The sequence below is a fragment of the Siphateles boraxobius genome, unplaced genomic scaffold (genome assembly GCF_051911475.1).
Source record: "Siphateles boraxobius isolate OS27281-9 unplaced genomic scaffold, OSU_SipBor_1 8, whole genome shotgun sequence".
Classification (NCBI taxonomy): Eukaryota; Metazoa; Chordata; class Actinopteri; order Cypriniformes; family Leuciscidae; genus Siphateles; species Siphateles boraxobius.
This window is the reverse complement of record NW_027509208.1, coordinates 6676261-6697541: the sequence shown is the minus strand read 5'-3', so window position 1 is coordinate 6697541 and position 21281 is coordinate 6676261. Positions and strand designations below refer to the sequence as shown.

Below are 21281 nucleotides of genomic sequence, written 5' to 3'. Positions count from 1 at the left end.
GCGTAAAAAAAAAATTGAGAATCTTTTGCAGCATTATAAATGTCTTTAGGTCACTTTTGATCAATTAAAAGGTGCAATTGGTGATTCTCTACAGAACATTTTTTGTTATGGTGGCTGAAATCTCTTCATATCCAGATAGCTATTACTATGTTAAGCGGTCTAAATGTATTTTAATAAATATATATCATATGTGGAAAGCATAGGACCATAAGATGTTCATTTAATCTGCCAGTCAGTGTGTGTTTGCACACCACTAAGCAGCTTGTTCATGCAGACATCATACGTCATCAGCGTATTTCACAAACGCTGTGCAGACAGAGCGAGAACGGCAGGCAAACAACCTTTCTTTCCTTCTGAACCGACAAGTGGCAATATCTACATGTCAGGTTTGACAGTACAGTTCGGTGACTTTGCCCTATGCAGATAATTCAGTGAGATTCGATTATGTTGCGCTATGTCCTGAAATTGCCTATGAATAAAGCTGAAAGAATGCACTGTATTTCCTTTGTCAACAGGTCAACTTCTGAACTGGAGTCATTTCACACTCACATACTTATGTATGCAAGCAAGCATGTTTTCTCATTGGTGAATGACACATGATGTAATCCAATAACGTTGTCACTGGTATGGTCTGTGCGTGTTCATGTGTTTTGGAGGAGGCGTGGCTTTGGCCATCGATTTGCAGGGAAGGTGGAATTCTATGCTTTCAATGCTAGCAGGCTAAAGTTAGCATTTCCCAGATCACCTATTGCACATTTAATGTGTCCTTTAAAAAAAGTGTTTCTTTACAAAAAGATTCTTGCCCTCAAACTTATGAACCATAGTGTACATTTACAAACCACTCTTTCTCTATAAACAAGGGATCCAAGGTCCATTAAAGAATTTTTTATTTACAGCATTATCAAATGGTCCAAGAAACAATTTACCATTTTCAAAAAACAACCTTCAAGTTTCCTCATAATTATAGAAAAAAATACTTTGAAAATGTTCAAAATACATTTATTTACAAACCAAAAGTCTTCACAACAGATGTCTCAAACCCCAGGAGATTGAATATATGCACAGTGGTCTCTCCAAAAAGGCCAACAAAGTCTATTATAATGGGGTAGAAGCAAAGGCTCTTCTTTGTGGTCCTTATGAACTCTGTACAGCTGCTATAGTACTTGAAACATCTGTAAAAAAATAAATAAAAAATGTTTTCAGGCAAATAGTCTACAGCCTGATTCAATGCAATAGCAGCTGCTGCAGGTTCAGGAACTGAACAATAATCATGTTCCAAGAGGTCCACAGGTGCAGGATCTTCAAACCATTCTCTTTTGCAGTGGTTCTGAAACGGAGAAGTCGTTCCACTGGAATAAGGTGGGTACAGCATCTTTCTTCAGCCTACGGCGCCCTTTAGGAGTCGATGGCTCTTTCACATCATCGCTCCTGAAATGGCGACTGCAGACTCTTGTATGAGAAGTGAGGCAAAGACCCTCACGCCGAATGTTGTGTATCCACTTTTTCCGTCTTTCTTCATCCGCAGGGAAAGTGTGAAAGCTCAGCACAGAGTTGAACTTTGAGGAAGCCGAACACAATGGGACACAACAATGTTCGGCCACCCAACTGTCTTCCCGCCGTTGATATTTAAACTTTCTGGATGCCTTTACTACAATGAGATATTTTATATATATATATATATATATATATATATATATATATATATATATATATATATATATACACATACACACTGAATCTAATTATATATATATATATATATATTTATATATATATATATATATATATATATAATTAGATTCAGTGTGTATATATATATATATATATATATTACTTAGTTTTATACATTGTCTACTGCATAATCATCTACACACATTGAGCTTAAATTATTTACTGCTGCAAATATCGTTTAATAAATTGATGTTTCTGGACTGAACTTACACAATCTAAAAAAGTTTGATACAGACAATTTTATTCTTTAACATCTACACTAGCGCTCAAAAGTTAAGGGTCGTACATTTTTATTTTATGTTTTACAAAGATGCCTCTTATGCTCACCAATTCTGCATTTATTTGATAAAGAATACAGTAAAACCAGTAGTATTGTGAAATGTCACAATTTGGAAAACTTTTCTATTATATATATATATATATATATATTTCATTCCTTTATTTGCTAAGCTTAATTTTTAGTCTTCAGTGTTACAGGATCCTTCAGAAATCATTCTAATATGGTGATTTGGTGCTCGAGAAACATTTCTTATTAATCTCATGTCTTATTTATGTAAAATGTTATACTTTTGAAAACCATGACATTTTTTCCCAGCATTAATTTGACACAGAAATCTTTTGTAACATTATAAATGTTTTTACTGTCACATTTTATCAAATTACTGTATCCTAAAAAAAGTATTATTTCTTTAAAAAAAAAATTTACTGACCCAAATCTTTTGAACCGTAGTGTAAGTGATCGGAGTAATCAAAAGGCATCTGAGATTCTGGGTGTAGAAAACAAGGCCATACAGCTAACCTGATATAAGTGGTTGTGTGTGTATCCGGCTCTCCTCTAGCGTTAGAAAGTAGGCTGGTTTGACAAGCTGCGATTCTGTGTCAGCTGGATCCACAGCATCACTCGGGCCTTCAGTCTCACAGGTCAGTATATGGATGGGGCCCCGGGAGGCCTTCAAGTGGATCTGGATAGATTCCTAGAGCAAGACATAAACAGAAGTTAATATAATACATATTCCCTCCAGTCATCATTATTCAAATAAGGGGTGGGCAATATGACCAAAATCTTATTTCACGATACAAGTGATTTTATTTGACAATAATATACTGATCAAAATTATAAAACGCAAAACTTGTTTTTGCCCCCAATTTTCATGAGCTGAACTCAAAGATCTAAGGCTTTTTCTATGTACACAAAAGGCCTATTTATCTCAAACAGTGTTCACAAATTTGTCTAAATCTGTGTTAGTGAGCACTTTTCCATATCAAGATGCAGATTAGACAGCATGATTATTGCACAGGTGTGCCTTAAGGCTGGCCGCAATAAAAGGCCACTCTAAAATGTGCAGTTTACGGTGGGGGGTGCCTGAAAACCAGTCAGTATCTGGAGTGACCACCATTTGCCTCATGCAGTGCAACACATCTCCATCGCATAGAGTTGATCAGGTTGTTGATTGTGGCCAGTGGAATGTTGGTCCACTCCTCTTCAATGGCTGTGCTGTTACTGGATATTGGGCAGGACCTGGAACACGCTGTCGTATACACCGATCCAGAGCATCCCAAACATGCTCAATGGGTGACATGTCCGGTGAGTATGCTGGCCATGCAAGAACTGGGATGCTTTCAGCTTCCAGGAATTGGGTACAGATCCTTGCAACATGGGGTTGTGGATTATCATGCTGCAACATGAGGTGATGGTCGTGGATGAATGGCACAACACTGGGCCTCAGGATCTCGTCACAGTATCTCTGTGCATTCAAAATGGCATCAATAAAATGCACTTGTGTTCGTGGTCCATAACATACGTCTGCCCATACCATAACCCCACCGCCAACATGGACCACTTGATCCACAACGTTGACATCAGCAAACCGCTCACCATGACGCCATACACGCTGTCTGCCATCTGCCCTGTACAGTGAAAACCGGGATTCATCCATGAAGAGAACACCTCTCCAAAGTGCCAGACACCATCGAATGTTAGCATTTGGCCCACTCAAGTTTGTTACGACGACGAACTGCAGTCAGGTCGAAACCCCGATGTGGACGACGAGTATGCAGATGATTTTCCCTGACACGATTTCTGACAGTTTGTGCAGAAATTCTTTTGTTATGCAAACCGATTGTTGCAGCAGCTGTCCGGGTGGCTGGTCTCAAGACGAACTTGGAGGTGAAGATGCTGGATGTGGAGGTCCTGGGCTGGTGTGGTTACACGTGGACTGCGGTTGTGAGGCCGGTTGGATGTACTGCCAAATTCTCTGAAACGCCTTTGGAGAAGGCTTATGGTAGAGAAATGAACATTCAATACACGGGCAACAGCTCCAGGGACATTCCTTCAGTCAGCATGCCAATTGCACGCTCCCTCAAAACTTGCAACATCTGTGGCATTGTGCTGTGTGATAAAACTGCACATTTTAGAGTGGCATTTTATTGTGGACAGCCTAAGGCACACCAGTGCAATAATCATGCTGTCTAATCAGCATCTTGATATGCCACACCAGTGAGGTGGATGGATTATCTCGGCAAAGGAGAAGTGCTCACTAACATAGATTTAGATAGATTTGTGAACAATATTTGAGAGAAATGGGCCTTTTGTGTACATAGAAAAAGTCTTCGATCTTTGAGTTCAGCTCATGAAAAATGGGGGCAAAAACAAAAGTGTTGCGTTTATAATTTTGTTCAGTATATATGTATATATATATATATATATATATATACACATACACCACAATATAGTTATTTTTTGTGTTATTAAATAAAAGAACAAAGATTCAAATAACAATCAACAGAACAAATACAACAAAAAAACGTGTTTTAAGCTTTTCATGTACAATAGGACTATTTAACTGTAGCATTAAAGTAAGAAATACTACAGAATTTGAATAATCAAATGTGGAAATAAAACGGTCTTTACTGTATGAATTAATTAGACATTGACTTATTTATGATACTTAAGTTATTAAGTCAGTGAGTGAGTGATTGGTTGTTTTCTCTTTCTTGTATTGTCTGATTAAAATGAATGCTGCTGTAACTTGCTTGGATGATAATTTTTTTTATATATATATATATATATATATATATATATATATATATATATATATATATATATATATATACACACTTTTTTTTAATTAAGATTCCTAAAAGGCTCGGGGCCTTCCAGCTTACTTCAGTGGGAGTGGGCACCTCTAGCTTGGTCTCTTCAGGGGCCCTGATGGCTATTATAGTCTGGTCCTTGAAAACGCCAATCTTACAGATGTCCTCGTATGTCACATAAGCTGAGGTACAACTGCAGTTAAGACCAAAACAACTGAAAGAAGTACTATAAGGATTGTTAGACATACAGTATAATATCACAGACTGTTAGAAAATATGAGAGGATATTCAGTATTGTCTTTGAGGTCGGTCAGAGCAAAGAGCTGTTGGGCACAGTCTTTGATGAGCCAGTCAAGGGCCTCCTCAGTTGACTTCAGATTAAGTAGGTCAGCTTTTGTCTTGGGGCTCCACTGGTTCCCAATGCTGCTGACTGCTCCTGGACCCCTTGGACATAGAGACAGATGCGTGAATCGTTTACTGATGTAGTAAGACAATCTTGTTTATCTAATCCCACAATGTGGAAATAAATGTGGAATTGTGAAAAAATGTCCGGTCTAAACTTACATCCACTGGATCTTGTTTTTGGATGTCTTTTTGATTAAATGGATACCAGTTAGCACATTGGTGATGTCATACACCCGCCTCTTTCGTGTTCCCAGTTTTCGCGTAACCTCATTGAGATCAAGGACTCCATTCGGAGCTGTGTGAAGTAGCTGCATGAAACGTTTGGTCAGTTGTCCAAGAGCGACGTCAGAGCGATTCTGGACTGGAATGAAAAAAATGGGACTATTCAGGGAAGCTTTTTTTTACTTTAGTCCAAGTATATTTAAAATCTGTGCAGCATCAGAAAGTGAATGAATTAAAAACATATCAGAACATACCTTGTCCAGTGGATACACTGTTTGCTTGATTGATGTTAAATGTTGGGATTGCGAAATAAATGTTGGGATTGCTATTTAAACTAAAAAAAAAAAAAGAACACAAGATATAATGAATGGGCAAAATAACAAATACTGATCCAGTTCTTTTTGTAGTAGTTATTTAATTTAGTCTTACCTTTCAGTGAGACACTGTCCTTGGGTTTTATCCTTATCCTTTTGTCCTTGGGCATCATGTGCACCACTGTGGTCTTCATCATCATCATCATCTTCCTCATCATCATCCTCAAACTCTTCATCATAAGAATCATCATCATCATCAGCAGTAACTCCGCTCTTTTAAGACAAAATTAAGATTTAATAACATTGGATTCTAAACAGTGTTACTCAATTTAAGTAATCCCAAAATTGTAAAACCATCAAGCCAAGGCACTCGAGAATTTAAGGAAAGGTATAAAAAGCTTTTATTCAATCATGGAGTAGGCATTTAAAAACAGGCAACTAGTCAAAATATAAAAAGCCTTTATTCCTTAATTTTAAGCGTTTATTTTCCCTTGAATTCTTGAGTGCCTTGGCTTAATATGTTTTTATGAGTTGAACTATCCATACACCTTAAGAACACTGGGATATGGATTCAACATCCTGTGCAGCACTTTTTTTTGCATTCCTTGTTTTAAAATGGTTCCAGCTAAGTGAGCACATGCATTTTACTCAATAACTCTGTTAAACAAGCTGCATGAAATCTTATTTCTTTTTCTTTACTTATGTTTAATGATTTTTTTATTTCATAAATTTTATTATTGGTTACAGATGTATGTGGAAAAAGTGAAACGCTATGAATACATTCTGGATGCACTGAATGTATATATATATATATATATATATATATATATATATATATATATATAACACACACACACACACACACACACACACACACACACACACCAGGGAGCTTATTATGGAGTTCAGATTAATAAGATTAATATGTATAATAAAGATTAATAACACCCAACTAAAAGATTTAAACGAAGTAATATATCTTAAAAATAAAATAATTCAGTTTGGGATAAAAAAGGAAAAATCCAAGAGTAAATGCAGATTTAAAAAAAAATTTGTTTTTACTTGGTTTCACTTAAATGTAACAACACTTTGTAATGTGAATAAATTTGTTATTTGTTCAGAATGGGGCTAGTGGTTCATAAATATGATGATCACTTACATATTTACGTGAATTGTGATCATGATTTATATGAGACAGAGAATCTTGCTAATACATTTAATATTCTACCCTTTTATTATATTGCCAAGTGGAAGTTCTATCTGTATTATGACATCCTTTATGGAGCTTTTGACCAATACATCATCTTTCAATTAAAGAAGCTGTATGTATTTTTGGCTAGTGTAAATAGTCAACTCTTGACCCATCAATCTCAAAAGTAATACATGATCATAAATGTTACCATTAAAATTAAATTAGTTAAATACTCAAAAGACTTAAACTAAATAATTTCCATCCTGAGGTCAAGCTACATGTAAGAAAGAAAAAAATACTGAATGACTTTTATAAATAAATAGCTGGTTGTCAGAAGATGCACAGCACCCTTCTCACCTCCCCAACCGGGTCCAGGTGCTCGTCCTGCTCATCACACGAGCTCCACCCGCAGACCGGTCCATCTAATAGCGGCATAATAGGGATCGCGTCCGGGCTGATGCCGTTCGACGTGATGTGATGGCTCAGGAAATGATCCTCGCATATCTGATGCTGATCGGTGATTTCGCGCTCAGTCTCCCGTAAAGCGGCCAGCCACACTTTCACTCGGGCCTTGTCTTTGGGGAACCTGAAAAATCTCTTGCGCGGCCGGCTCGATTGCACTCCCGGTCTGAGATCACTGTGGTTTATGCATCCTTGGACTGCACACTTCACCATCGTCGTAACACGCTGTCAGATTATATCGCTACATTAAATCAGAAAAACGTGCAATGTGCACTGTTTACACACATCACAACAGGAAAAGCACACGCTGTTCCATGTGATCACGTCTGACCAATCAAATTATTTGATTTCTACTTCAGGTTCTCCCTCTATTGGCTAATCGCACCTAGTGACCTCTGGTGGAATTGAGAAGTAATATAGCACATTTTTAATGTCTGCTTTGTTCAAGTTTACAGAGATTTACGGGTGTTTGATATAGGTGTGTGCTAGTTTTTCATATGCCATGAGAATTCAGCATTCAATAATAAACATGTATGCGTGTGCTGATTGATTCGTGGAAGAACTGAATCGGTTCTGTAGGTTCTCATGTCACAGACTCATTTTCATTTGAACCGTTTACATTCTTACCATATAGCACAGATGTTGTGAATAACACACAATGGATATCGTATTTTTATATGACACTTTTATCAACGCATGTACGAAGCAGAGCGTTTTATAAAATGCCTTTTTATAATTTAAAAACATTAAAAATCCTGTTTAGCCTGGGTTAGGGTTAGTGCGGCATGTTGGCCTTATAAGATTAACATGGGCATCAGCTATAAAAAGGTGATACAAAAACACTCAAAATGTTTTTGTTTTTATTAAAAAAAGCCCAAAATCCGTTCACTCGTGGGCCGCCATAGTTATTTACGTGTCAATGCATTCTGGGTAGTGTATAAAGGTTGTAACCGGTTGTAGCAGTTTCGTTTATTGTTTTTTCAAGCACAGGTGTGGTGAAGTGTTGGGTCCCACCAAAGCCGTCTAATATCTCATATTAGACATTCTCTTGTCCCACCTTAGGACCCAAGCAATCCGATTGGTTCAAAGCACGTTTTGTGTAATCCCTTTAGTGCCTGGTTACAAATCAGACAAAATCACTTTATTATAGAAGTCGTTTGAACTACAAGTTAAAATGTATTTCAACTTATATGTTTCATATACAAGTATATAACCGAAGCTATAGATTGTGAATTTAAACATTTTTCCGATCTAACTGTTTTTTTAGTTAGCTTAGTAGCATAGCATGCAGCTATTCGATGAGCGTGCTAATGTTAGCTGAGCTTATAACGTTATGCCTTACCATATTCACAGCAATTCTTAATGCAATAATAATTGTCATTATTTTTATCGCAATAATCAGCGCAATATGTTGTACAAATTTTGTTATTAAAAGAATCATGGAATAATGTTAATTTGAGTTTATTACTATTTTTCTTATTAACAGTTTATCCATTTAAATAAATGACAGATGAGAACAGATTTAGATCAGGAATACTACTGGCATACTAATGGGGTCCTACGTTGGGACTCATCTGTGGGACTCATCTCTTCACCTGAGCTAGCGAAGTTTTAAGACAGGTAGCGAGATGAACACGTCTGCCGTTCAGCCTTTTCAGTTGGAACCCAAGCTTAAATCAGGAGAATAACGCGGAAGACGATAGGCCCACTCAAGAGTTACATGAAAATTATCAGAGAGTTGAGGAAGCGAGAGTAGGGCAAAACAGATGGTGTCTGTGCGGCAACTGCTTGCCAATGCTAAGCGAGAACGTTTGCTGTAAAGAGCTCCACTTTTTGTCAGCAGCTGTCCAGGGTAGGCCAAGTATAGAGCAGACGATCGTACTATCGGTATAAATAATTTAATAAATATTTACTAAGTTATCTACCGCCCTCGTTTGCTTTATTTTCTTCAAGCAGTCACTATGTTGAACGCACAGAAATACCCTCTCACCTCCGTACACTGAACAAAGTCAACACTGTTCTGCTCATCTAACGTTACCTCATGTACATTTTCAATCTTACAATTACAATACTGTTATTAATAATTACCACTGCATTGAATTGCCTTGAATCACATTTTAAAAATCTTAAAGCTCAGACTATACTGATTTGCGCTATTTCTGCTTTTTCTTTCATCTCCAATTGTTATTGTATATTTTTTGTACATTTCTAAATTCTATAGTATTGTTATACTCCATACTTAAGTTTTTTTTATTATATTTCTTACTATCCTTTATGTTTTTATTCTTTATATGTTAAATGAGTGCTGTACTTTGAGAACAAAGATTATCATAGTCAAATGGCCAATAAAGCTAAGAATAATATATAGTAAAACGCAATAACAAGATGCTTTGGTTATATTTATGTCTGCGTTGCTGCATCAGAACATTGGAGAACACCGTAGGCCTACAGTTATGGATTCATTAACAGCATCTGGTGGATTGTCGGTTACCTCCAAGATCGGCGTAGTGTCCGATGATTCGTCCTCCGCGACTGCAACTGCAAGAGCGGGTTGTTTACATCCTAGCAGGAGAGTGTCCAGAGTCTCTTGCCTTAGACGTTTGTTAGCTTGGCTTTCACTCGCTATGCGCGGACGTTTATGCTCCTTGTGGGGGAAAATTGATGGCACGGCATTTGGTTTTAGTCTTCGCTTGTAACCAGCTGCACCTGTGAGCTCTTTTAGCCGACTAAATGCCTCAAATGCATCACGGCTGAAGTGACGGGAACACAGCCGTGGGTCTTTAGGGAGTTGTACTCGTCCACAAGCAACTTCCCACTCTTTTCTTATTTTCTTCTCCTTTGGAAAGCAGTGGAGGCTTACATCACTCCCCCTGTTGCCTTTGGACTGGAAATTACAACCAAACGCTGCACAATGTGGCATTATATTCACTTTTAGGATGTAGCTACAGTTAAACTTAGCGCCATTAGCTCACCTCTTTCTGTTCTGTACACAACCAATACACGTCAATGACCCAGAATTCATTGCGCGCAAAAAATGGCTGCGATAGTTCAAATTCTATGAACACTGTGAGGATTTTTTAAATAACGAAAATATTATGTATTTCTAACTACGTATTTTGTAAGAAAGAGCAATTGTAGCATATTTAGACCAATGTGTCTTAATAGGCGGGGTTCCTTTAAGAGGTAGCCTACATATTGGTTGCATTAAATAAAAATTATTAAAGAAAACAAACAGAAAAGTTAATCAGAAGGAACTGATCGAAAGTACAAAAAAGCGAGAAGGTTTTGAAAACATCCAGTATAGAATTTTTTTATGTAAATTATAATTTTTCTTATCTATCCCCACATGTTCATGTTCCTTGTTCTTATTATGCTTTTTTTTGTACTGAATTATAATTATGCATTCCTTTTTTGTACTGAATTATAATTAAATTTAAAAAAAGAAAAAAACGTTTCGCGGAAATGAGTCGATCGGACTTCACGGAGCCCCTAAAGTGACATGGTGAAGGAAAAAAATATGAGATGGAAGAAAAATTATTTGTCAATGCTGTTGGGTTCTCTCGCAAATGTTTTGCGTTCAAGTGCAAAAACTTTTGAGATCTGCCGAGAAACTTTTCGAGCTCAAAACCTCCAACCACTAAAGTGAAAACGACAAACGTCTGCTAAAAAAGAAATAAAAAAGAAAACGTCTGCTTTTCAGCCAATCAGTTCGGCCGAACGTCACGTTACGTAAATAATATTCATGAGCTAAGCCTTCGCAGTAGTAGGATTTGTAAATCCGTTTGGTGGACTGTGGGGTGTTGTACTGCCGTTTTTTACCAGCAGTGGACAGCAGCAAGCAGCAACAGTCTCTCCAGAGGTGGATGTGGATGTGTTGGATTGAAACAGGGCGAGCTGGGCAGCCACTGTCATAGAGAACCGCACAGAACTAATACAATAGCGAAACATGGCTACTGAGACGATATCAGCCTGCACAGGATCCAGCTTACTACAGCCAATAAGCGAGATAACCAACCTTCCGTTAGATCAGGTACATTTCTGTTATTTCTATTTTATGAAATGAATACTGGAGGCACAAAACCCTCAATACAGCAGCTTTCATTGGCATCCAGGTCCTTCTACAAATCCTTTACAGGCTGTGCACGAAAACATTTGGTAAGGACAATGAAAACGTTGCATTTTTAATATTTCCAATCGAAATTCATGACGTCTGACTGAGCAATCGCATATTTCCGTCGGATTGAGTTGATGGTGTGCTCATGAAATGTGTCATTTGCGGTGATGAAATGGATGATGAACTACTAGAGGATTTGAAAATGTGGAATTTAATTCATATACAACCTAGATGAATGTAGGCATACATAAGATACAGGGGAGAAAACCCTCTAGTCTGTGTCGGCACTTTTAAGGAAACGTTATGATGTTGCTACCTAAGGCAGTCTTTTTAAAGATGTTTCTTTGTGGTTATCATCTCTGTTTGCACAGGGCCACATATTCACAATTTTGGGCTTGGCCCTTTTTTATATATCCACGCAAACATATACACTCAAAAATGGCTAAACACTAAGCTTTTAATTGTTTTAACAACACATTATTGGTCAGGAAATTAGCAAACTTTAAGCGAATGCACTACTTAAAAAGCCATTGCGGTTTCAGAAAAGCAGTTTTTGGGATAATATGGGAAGTCGTGTGTGTGGGGTGATGCTCTAGAGCGATGTCTTTAAAAATCTGGTAAGAAATATAATAATAATTGCATCTCTACCACAGTGAAGCATGGAGGAAGAGGTGTTATTGTGTGGGGAGGCTTTTTAGCTGCTGGTATTGCTAAGCTACTTCACTGTGAAAAGTCATTTAATGCATTAAAGTACTGGATAAAATTGCAGTATGGCTTGCTTCCCACAAGAAACATTTTTATCTAAAGAGGAATGATCAAGACGTTATTTTTCAACAAGACAGTGCTCCTGCTCGAATTGCAAAGACAAACAAATAGTGGCTTGAGAACAAGTCCATGAGGATCATGTTTTGGGCTGGTCAAAGTCCAGATTTGAACCCTATAGTGAATATCTGGTCTCACATTAAACTCAATTTTTCAACTACTCAGGAACATTTTGAAACCATTGGCATTGAGTGGAACAACAACACTGACCCTTCTTCCTGTAAAAAGCTGTCTGCAAGTTGAGGAAGGCTATTTCATGCTAAGTTTCTTTGTGCAGTTCTTGCTAATTTCTTGACCAGTAATATGTGATTAAAATGGTTAAGACTCTTAAAAGACCACTAAGTAGTTTGCCCTTTTTTTGGCTTGGCCCTTCTTCTTTTTTTGCCCAGGTGTGTTTGTGTGTGTGTGTGTGTGTGTGTGTGTGTTCATATATATATGAAATGCTGCTCATAGTGCTACCTATCTAGATGACCAAAAATCCTGTCTAATTATGCAGTTCACTAGCTTTTGAAACCGCTATGGTTTCATGCGCATGTGCCACAGAGAATTGCAGCTTGGGTAAAAGTTGTTTTGAATCTGTGTTTTCTATAAGACATGACAAACAAACTAGAAAAACTAGGCCTAGTGAGTTCACAAGGCATGGTTATTCTCCCAGGAGCATTTTAAGTGTTAGACATTCTATGCATTGATAAATATATCAAATAATTTCAGGTGAATTAAAGTTATCTTGTAACTTTGAATTTGTTATCATGAAAGACAGGAAAATCTATTAGGCCTATGTAACGAGCATTTACACCTTAAATGGTCTACCTTTATTCCTTTGAAAATTAGCCTGTGCCAGTAGATGCCAAAAAAAAGTACAATAAAAAAATACACGACCTAAGGTCAAGGACAAATGCTTGTTATGGAGGGTATGTCATATTATGAAGATAGATGTTGATGGTGCTAATTATCTTTTTCACTAAAATGTATGACAACGGTAACAGACAGATGTTGAATGGGGCTTTTTGTTTAAAAGCATTTCAAGCTGTGAGTAAATCATTTTTACTACCCATTTTTTTTTATTGAAAGAGAGACACAGGCCATAGTTTTATGTAATATATAACTTTGTAAAAAACTGTCCTTTACATTTTGAAAGTTGTGATTGTGTGGATTGTTCAGACACAGATATTGTGAAACCATGAAACCAAACCCCAGAATGGGCAAAAGTAGTGATTTATCACATTATACAGTTTGATTTCTGTATGTAGGCTGCTATATTGATTTAGTACAGACAATTGGACCTTAGTAAAGACATTTGAAGAGATGGCATTGTCTGTGCTCTTATTTTTATAGAAAACAAAAGGCATAGCTACACTACCGTTCAAAAGTTTGTAGTTGGGTGAAATTTTTAAAATGTATTTAAATGTTTCTTATGCTCCAAAGCTGCATTTATTTGATCAATGCTGGAAAACAGCCATATTGTGATGTATTATTACAATTTAAAGTAACTTAATTTATATATTTAATATATTTAAATTTATTCCTGTGATGGCAAAGCTGAATTTTCAGCAGCCATTAATCCAGTCTTCAGTGTCACATAATCCTTCAGAAATCATTCTATGCTGATTTGGTGATCAATAAACATTTCTTATTATTATCAGTATTGAAAAAAGTTGTCACCCTGACCCCAATCTTTTTGAACGGTAGTGTAGACGCTTTAGAAGTAGGTTTGGTTGAATTGTTAACTCCTCTAAGGTGTCTTGTTGATGGAGAATAACTCCAAAGTGAGAACAGACTGTAATGTGAGCAGAAATCGGCTAGCGTTGCACTACCACTGCCAGACACTGGACTCCTGTTACACTTGGGCCTAAAAGAGAGAAAGTCTCTAATGCCTTTTGTCTCTTGTGTAGTGTGTGGTTGGTTTGAATCAGACAGTTTCCCTCTAACGTTCGGATGAAGAACATGCCGTTTCACAGCCGTGGATCGTTGGGTCAAAAGGTCAAAGCCTAAATAAATAAATAAAAATTCTTTGACTTTAGAATTCACCATGCCTTTATTATTATTATTATTATTATTATTATTATTATTATTGACTCGTCCAGGAGTATGTTTTACCAATTCCAGATGGGAAACCTGTTTTTTTATGTAATAATAGTAAGTGTATTCTGGGGTTGCACAATATATCAGTGGTCATATCTGTATATACAGTAGGTCGATAAATGTGACTTGTTTATATTGTTAGTGGTATCAGTCTGAAAGTTATTTTAACAGAATGATCATAGGATAGGACCCACATTATTTAATTCATCCCACTTTTTGTTAAACATAAAAATGAAATTTGAAGCATGTAGACTTTTTTTGGTCCGTTTCTTTATTTTTTGTTACATTTGTGAAAGTTAAATGCTATATTTATCAAATAAACTGTTATTAAAGACAGTTGGCCTACATTTGTTAAAATCTGTTTTAAACTTTTGCAGTTTTCCACTAAATAAACACAAAAATCTGGACCTTTAAGATGATCATTTGCTTTTTTGTTTTGTAATAAGTCTCACAAAATGTAGATTGATTTCTAATATCAGCTTATATATTGGATATCAGATTCAAAATATTATATCAGCCAAAATATGTTTTTTTTTTACCAAAATAGTTTATAATTTTATATATTTGCCAATATTGATTATCAAAATGTTTGGTATCGTCCAAATTTTCCATCTTGGTGCATTCCTGATGTATTCAATAATCAATTAAATTGTATCATTTAAAAATATTGATTTAATTTTAATGTGATTTATTTTAACCACAATTGTATGCCATTTAATTATTATTTGACATGGCATTAAAAAAATGATTGGTATCAGAGAAAATTTGCATATTGGTGCACCCCTGGTGTATTCAATGATCAAGGATCACAATGCATGTTAACATTTTATGCTCTGCGTAACCATTTGACTGTGAGAGGTTTCGGTTTCTTGAGCTGAATGAATGGGTGAAGTCGAAGGCGGTGTTCTTATCAAACAATGCCACAATACCTGAGTTTTGCTTAACAAAGACCCCTATGCCTCATTAATGCAAATGACACCTGTGTGTGTGTGTGTGTGTGTGTGTGTGTGTCTGTGTGTGTTATTGTGTGTGTTATTGTGTGGGGCTCTAAATTCATTAGTCAGCTGTTGTGCACTACCTGATCTGTGGTGCCTTTGCTTGTTTGATTGAGTTCAGGGCTTACGGTAATAAATCATATGAAGGGCTGATCTCAGAGCATTTGCTCAACATGTGGATCTATATAGCAACTAACAACTTAAAGGGATAGTTTACCAAAAAAAAAAAATTGCTGATAATTTACTCACCTTCAGGTTAATTTTTTTTTCATTAGTTTTTTGGGTTAACTATCCCTTTAAATAAAACTGGTAGTCTTGAGTTGGATCTGATTTTTAACTTCTGAAGGTCTGATTGAACTCTGACTAAGACTCTTTCTGACCAATATCCCAATGGGACAAAAAAGACAATCTTTTGGTCTCCCACAGGAGGAGGAAGCCTCTGTGCTCTTTGCTAATTACTCAAGGAGAGAACATTATTCCCATGGGTGTCCTGATGGAAACAATGCAGAGTCCAATAATTGATTTAAATCAGTGAGCTGATTTGAGGCAGATTTGATTGGTTATTTACATGTTTTTGAGGAAACAATAATTTAGGCCTACACTCTCAAATAATTAAACTCATCCTGGATATTTAGGCTGTTCAGTGAGTCATGTGTTTCTTTGGATCCTAAATTGGCATGGTGCTCATTTGATTTGGAAAACGCTTGATCATTTGTCTTCATTGTCTAATGTGGAGCAGTGGGCTCTCTGTAGGCTGAGTCTCTCACAAGAAGATGCAGATTAATTTAGCAGGTCTCCCGGGCATAAGAATCCTAGTCTGAAAGTGCTTTTTAGAGACTGCGGTTTACCCTGGTACTCAGCATTTTCACTCATGTGCTGGAGGAAAACAAATCCTTCCTCACGTTGCCACATTGCTATTTTCTGGATTATATAACAAATGAGGGCCATCCAAGAATTATGTGTGCAACCAAAGGTTGGCCTGAGAAATGCAAGAGACACTAAAAAACACTTCAAATACCCTTTAAAAAGTCATAAACATTTAATCCAAATAATAACATAGAGACTGATTATACCAAAGGTCGTTTTTGTGCAAAGCTACATATTTATATCATTATTTAATAACGCTCGCTCATTTAAAGTTAATTTTAATAATATTTATTATTGATTTGCTGGATGACTAGTCAACCATTGTGACCCATCCATAATTGCTTCATATTTTAGTCCTTTAATGGTTAAGCATTTTGCTATAAATTGCATTTTTATCTCAAAGCGAGAAGTATTGTAACATGTTGTTTCATGAATTTTATTTCTCTGAAAGTTTTTACGGCCAATCCTCTCATGGAGAGCTCTGTAAATTGCTTCTAAATGTAATAATAAGATCATCTGATACATAACTGATGTTGAGTGCAAGCAAGCATAAGTGATATCCATTTCACGCCAATTCCAGTCCATTTCTAAGATGAATTAACCAACTTTTGCCTTTGTATACTAACCTCATTCGACCCTCATATCCCTGATGCGCTGTTTTGGAAGCTCTTGGAATGGTCCATCTCCCCCAGATTTCACCGTAGCTTCAAGGACTTTTTATTATGTAATGGTAATCCTTACCTGCTCAGTTGACAGGAGCATGAGTGCACCATGTGCATTAGTAGCGCTAATAAATAATTAAGTATCTAATGCACTGTTTGGAGAGAGCACTTATTGCTCAAGAGCGATTTAATCATCGGATAACTTCTCGCCATGTAATTCCAATGCCATAGCCAAGGTCAGGTGTTTGATTAGGGAGATTAATGGGTTAAGTTTTGTAGAGCTCACCATGCCACAGATGGTTCTTGCTTAGATGTTGTTATGATGGACTTTCGTGAATATGGAGCTGGTTTGAGAGGAGATTTCAAAAGTGAATAGGTTCTTTCTCTATATCCATTATTCTGCCCAAAGTGTCCATGTAGAATAAAACAAATACAATTAGGGTTCAGTTGCATCTTACTGCAGAGATATGAAAAATAGTACTTTGCTTGGATCTCCATAGAAGAGCTTGTAGTGGAAAGCAAATCAACCATCCAAATCATGTGGCTTTTGACAGCTGAAAAGACTGATGACTGAAGCGGGCAGCTTTCATTCTGTACCTCAGTGTCCCTTTTTATTTTTAGGAGGACTGTGTCCTAGCAACAGGCTTCTCAAGAATTGCCACAAAAACTTGACGCACTTAAAGCTGAAGTGTGTCATTTCTGCACCTCTAGTGACACTAAATGGAACTGCAAAATAGTGATTGTTTTTAAACCGATTTCAGGCATCTGTGGATGAGAGTCCAATGCAAGGATTGCTGGAACAAAATTGTCCTCCTGCAGCACTTCACACACAATAATTGGGATCAGAATTTTAGAATGACACTATAGCTGCGTCCCAATTCAGAGGCTGCATCCTTCAAAGGCTTATTGCGTCACAGCGGCCAGACAAAGGCTGTCTCAATTCGAAGGCTCCTTCAAATGCGTCCTTATGCGTGTGCAATGAAGGATACGACAGATGGATCCTTCACGGCCTTGCATACCCCAGTGTTCATTGCGCTCCAGTGACGCCAGGATTTTTTTTGAGAGAAATTGAACGCATTGTTGGGTTTCAGCTTACTGAAATATCTAATGATACAAGTTAAAAGTTTAATATATCTTTTAAAAACAAACGTACAAACGTTACTGTCACTAAACGGCAGTTGTCATAATTGCTAGGTGACAAGAACAATCCTCTGTAGGCTAGACCGTCCCATTTAACAATTATCGGTCCGGCCTTCGAATGATGCAGCCTCTGAATTGGGACACACCTTATATTCAACAACTACATCTTATTCCGTGCATAATTACGTAATTACGCCATTTCTACGTCATTGCACATGCAATGTCTTATAGAACTGATTAGAAAAGGTTTAAACCTTCCCTTACAATCCAAATTAAATTACAATTGAATTTGGCCACTTCGTTTCCGTTTGACGTGGTTAGCTACATGTGACTTTTTATTCCGGCTGTGCTACTAGAATGATTATAAACGGATTATTAGGGTCCACGTAAATGTAGCTATAGTGTTACAAGCCCACAGTCAGACACCCACTATCCTGTTTTTCTAAACTCTAATTTTACAAGTCAGAGTAGGGAGGGAGGAATATTTACTTAGGCCTGGCCTTGCAATCCTGCACTTCTTTTTTTACAAAACTATTGTATAACTTTCAACGTATAACTTGTATGCACAGTAATTTTATACAACATTTGCTGTTTTGTTTTTGCTGACAGATATTGTTTCTTTATTTTTGTAGTGTAGTTTGTGTTGTGAGTCACCATGAAATTAATATTGAGCCTATTTACTTAATCACTACATCTCTCTGGACATATTTCATTCTTCGTTGCATTTTTTTTTCCAAAGTTGACTGTCACAAATAACAAAAAAACTGAACTTGGAAAAGACTTAATGGCTGATGTCAACAAGTGCTTTTGACATCCCTTATTCTTTTATTCTTTCTCTGTATTCAGTCCATTTGATTTGTTCTGACAATGGACTCTTTTCACACAGTGTGATAATGCATTTACACAGTTATCAACATTGTAAATCTAAAGTTGTTTTATATTTTCATTTTTTAAAAATTAATAACACTATACTACTTTGTTATATTACCTTGTACATTACAGAAAACTAGTTAACTCTGCTGTGTTTTTTTTTTTTTAAAAACAGCGGCTGATGGATTGACATGTTTCTGTCTTCTGACCAATGTAATCAATCACGATATATCCCCCCCCCCCCCCTTTCATAGAAACGCTATTTTGGATTTTTTTTCTCTTGCGATTTAAACAAATGGCATTGCAAACATTTTGTTGTAGTTTCAGTTCACCACTATAGAAGTTTACCCAACAGTTAAACAGCTTCCACTTCCGAGAACAATGGAATTGTGAAAAGGCTCCATTGGTGCATTTAGCATCTCAGCAGACATTCACCTGATGAAGTGAGAAGGCCTTTTTTTCACTTTCTCCGCATCAGCTGAACTTGATGAATCTTCAGGATATTTCCAGCCAAGCCCAAGAACAGTTGCCTTACCTCTGAGTCTCGCATGCAGAAAGAAATCTGATTTATCTGCTGCTTATCAGAATCTGTTGGTTTGGCAAATTCTCTGATGTAGCCAGCTTCAGCATCAGCTCTGGGGTGATGGGTTCGTCTGCACTGACACAGGAGACAAGGCACCAGGTAACCTGGACATGAAGGAGACTAGGAATGTAATGAGACCCATCAAGGATCATTAATTAAAGAAGATAGTGAAAGACAGAAAGAAAGAGATGTCCAGCTTGCCTCATAATAGCAACACGTCAACATGGAGCACATCTGTACAGACTCAGAGCTGCTGAGTTATTGATGGAGGTGAGCAGGTTTAAGGCTGTTATTTGAGTTCCTCATGTCACTTGTATATTGGATATATCCTCTTCTGCCGTATCTCATCATAATTTCAAGCCAACTATTATAAAGAGGTCAGATGAGAATGAGTATTGACTAGTGATGCACAATATGTAGGTTATGGAGCAATGAATTTTTTTAAATCTATATTTGCATCTCGTTTTTTTCCCCTTTGGATTAGTTATCCAAACGTCATACCTTATATTATAGTGCTACACTGTAAAATCGAATTAGTTGGACTTAAAAAACGCATGCAAACCGATTGCCTTAAAAAACAGGTAAAGTGAAATAAGAATAGTATGTGGTACTGACAAATGCTTAGTTAGTATAGGTCACTTACACAAGAGTTCTAGTAACTAAAAAAGAAATGTAGAGAGTACTTGATAATTTATTTTAAATAAAATATAATTGTTACAATTGTTGTATTTTGCAGGCTGAATGTTGAAGTCTGTGTCACTCAAGCATGATCAATTGCAAGATTGTCACAAATATCAAGGGATTATATAAACCCAATTAAAAGTTTCACAAGGTGTTTAGGACATAAGTGTTAGCAACAAGATTATAAAATATCATTAATTGACATGAAATATAGTTATATATCATTCATTCATACATGCATAAAAATACATATATAATTGTATTTAACTTTTATATGTATTGTATTTAACATGTATAAGTCTTCCTTTGAAACTGAATTACTGATTTCTTGTTGCATCGCAGCATCATGGGAAGAGAATTACATTAGTAAAAATTAAGTTCCAAGAGCCCAACCAAAGGGAACAATAATCGCCACAATGGTGACTAAAACATTTTAGGAAAATCAACATCAATTTATGAAGTCAGCTTATGTGATGTTCTCTCAAAATTTTCAGTTGTATTGACAATTCAACATTCAAGTTGACTTTGGGAAATGAGTGAATGCAAACACTGCAGAAGTGGAGGAAATGAGTGAAAAGTCAATTAAGATTTTCCCCTCAAACTAATAAATTAATCTTAACTTGGGTTCTCCTTATGAGAAATCACAATGGAGTTTCCAGTAATTCCCTTATGTTCTAGCACAGACAATTACTCCTTAGTGTTTATGATTGAATTAAATCTCCCCAATTTAAGAGTTTAAAGTCCCCTTGTGGTGAAAATCAAGTTTTTTGTTGTTTATATGTCTATTTGGTGTTTGTAATATGATTTAAGACAAACCATGTGCAAATTCATACGTCAACACCAGGGGCGTAGCACAAGATCCTGGGCCCTATGCATAGGCAGTCCTGATGGGCCCCCATGTTCCTCAAACTGAGGGCCATGTGTTTCACAATGTTACGATCTGCTTCTACTAAATCTGACATAAATATAATGTTGACATGATGATATGTAGCTACCGATGAGCTACCAAGCTACCTATGACACAATTAGCCTATTATTGCTAATTT

General features: G+C 36.6%; 2 protein-coding genes across 3 annotated transcripts in view; one reads left to right on the top strand and one right to left on the bottom strand.

Moving 5' to 3' along the window:
- Positions 1–870: 870 nt before the first annotated feature.
- e2f6 (E2F transcription factor 6) lies at positions 871–10396 on the bottom strand. 2 transcript variants are annotated; one of them, XM_077220896.1, is made up of 9 exons: positions 9911–10396; positions 7315–7644; positions 5881–6038; positions 5706–5785; positions 5389–5590; positions 5113–5268; positions 4897–5011; positions 2531–2705; positions 871–1648 (listed from the first exon to the last, which is right to left on the bottom strand). In XM_077220896.1, exons 1-9 carry the CDS (start codon positions 10337–10339, stop codon positions 1302–1304), a joined length of 1992 nt encoding a protein of 663 aa, XP_077077011.1. In that variant the 5' UTR covers positions 10340–10396; the 3' UTR covers positions 871–1301. The 2 variants fall into 2 exon arrangements, with proteins under 2 accessions (XP_077077011.1, XP_077077012.1); XM_077220897.1 differs by having other exon boundaries at positions 871–1172; positions 7315–7660; positions 9911–10266.
- Positions 10397–11176: 780 nt separating this feature from the next.
- Positions 11177–21281, top strand: part of mboat2b (membrane bound O-acyltransferase domain containing 2b) — a 30608-nt gene continuing 20503 nt past the window's right edge. The window contains exon 1 of the mRNA XM_077220885.1: positions 11177–11449. Within this exon, the coding sequence (XP_077077000.1) occupies positions 11366–11449 (84 nt within the window). The 5' untranslated portion in view covers positions 11177–11365. The remainder of the gene's footprint in view (positions 11450–21281) is intronic.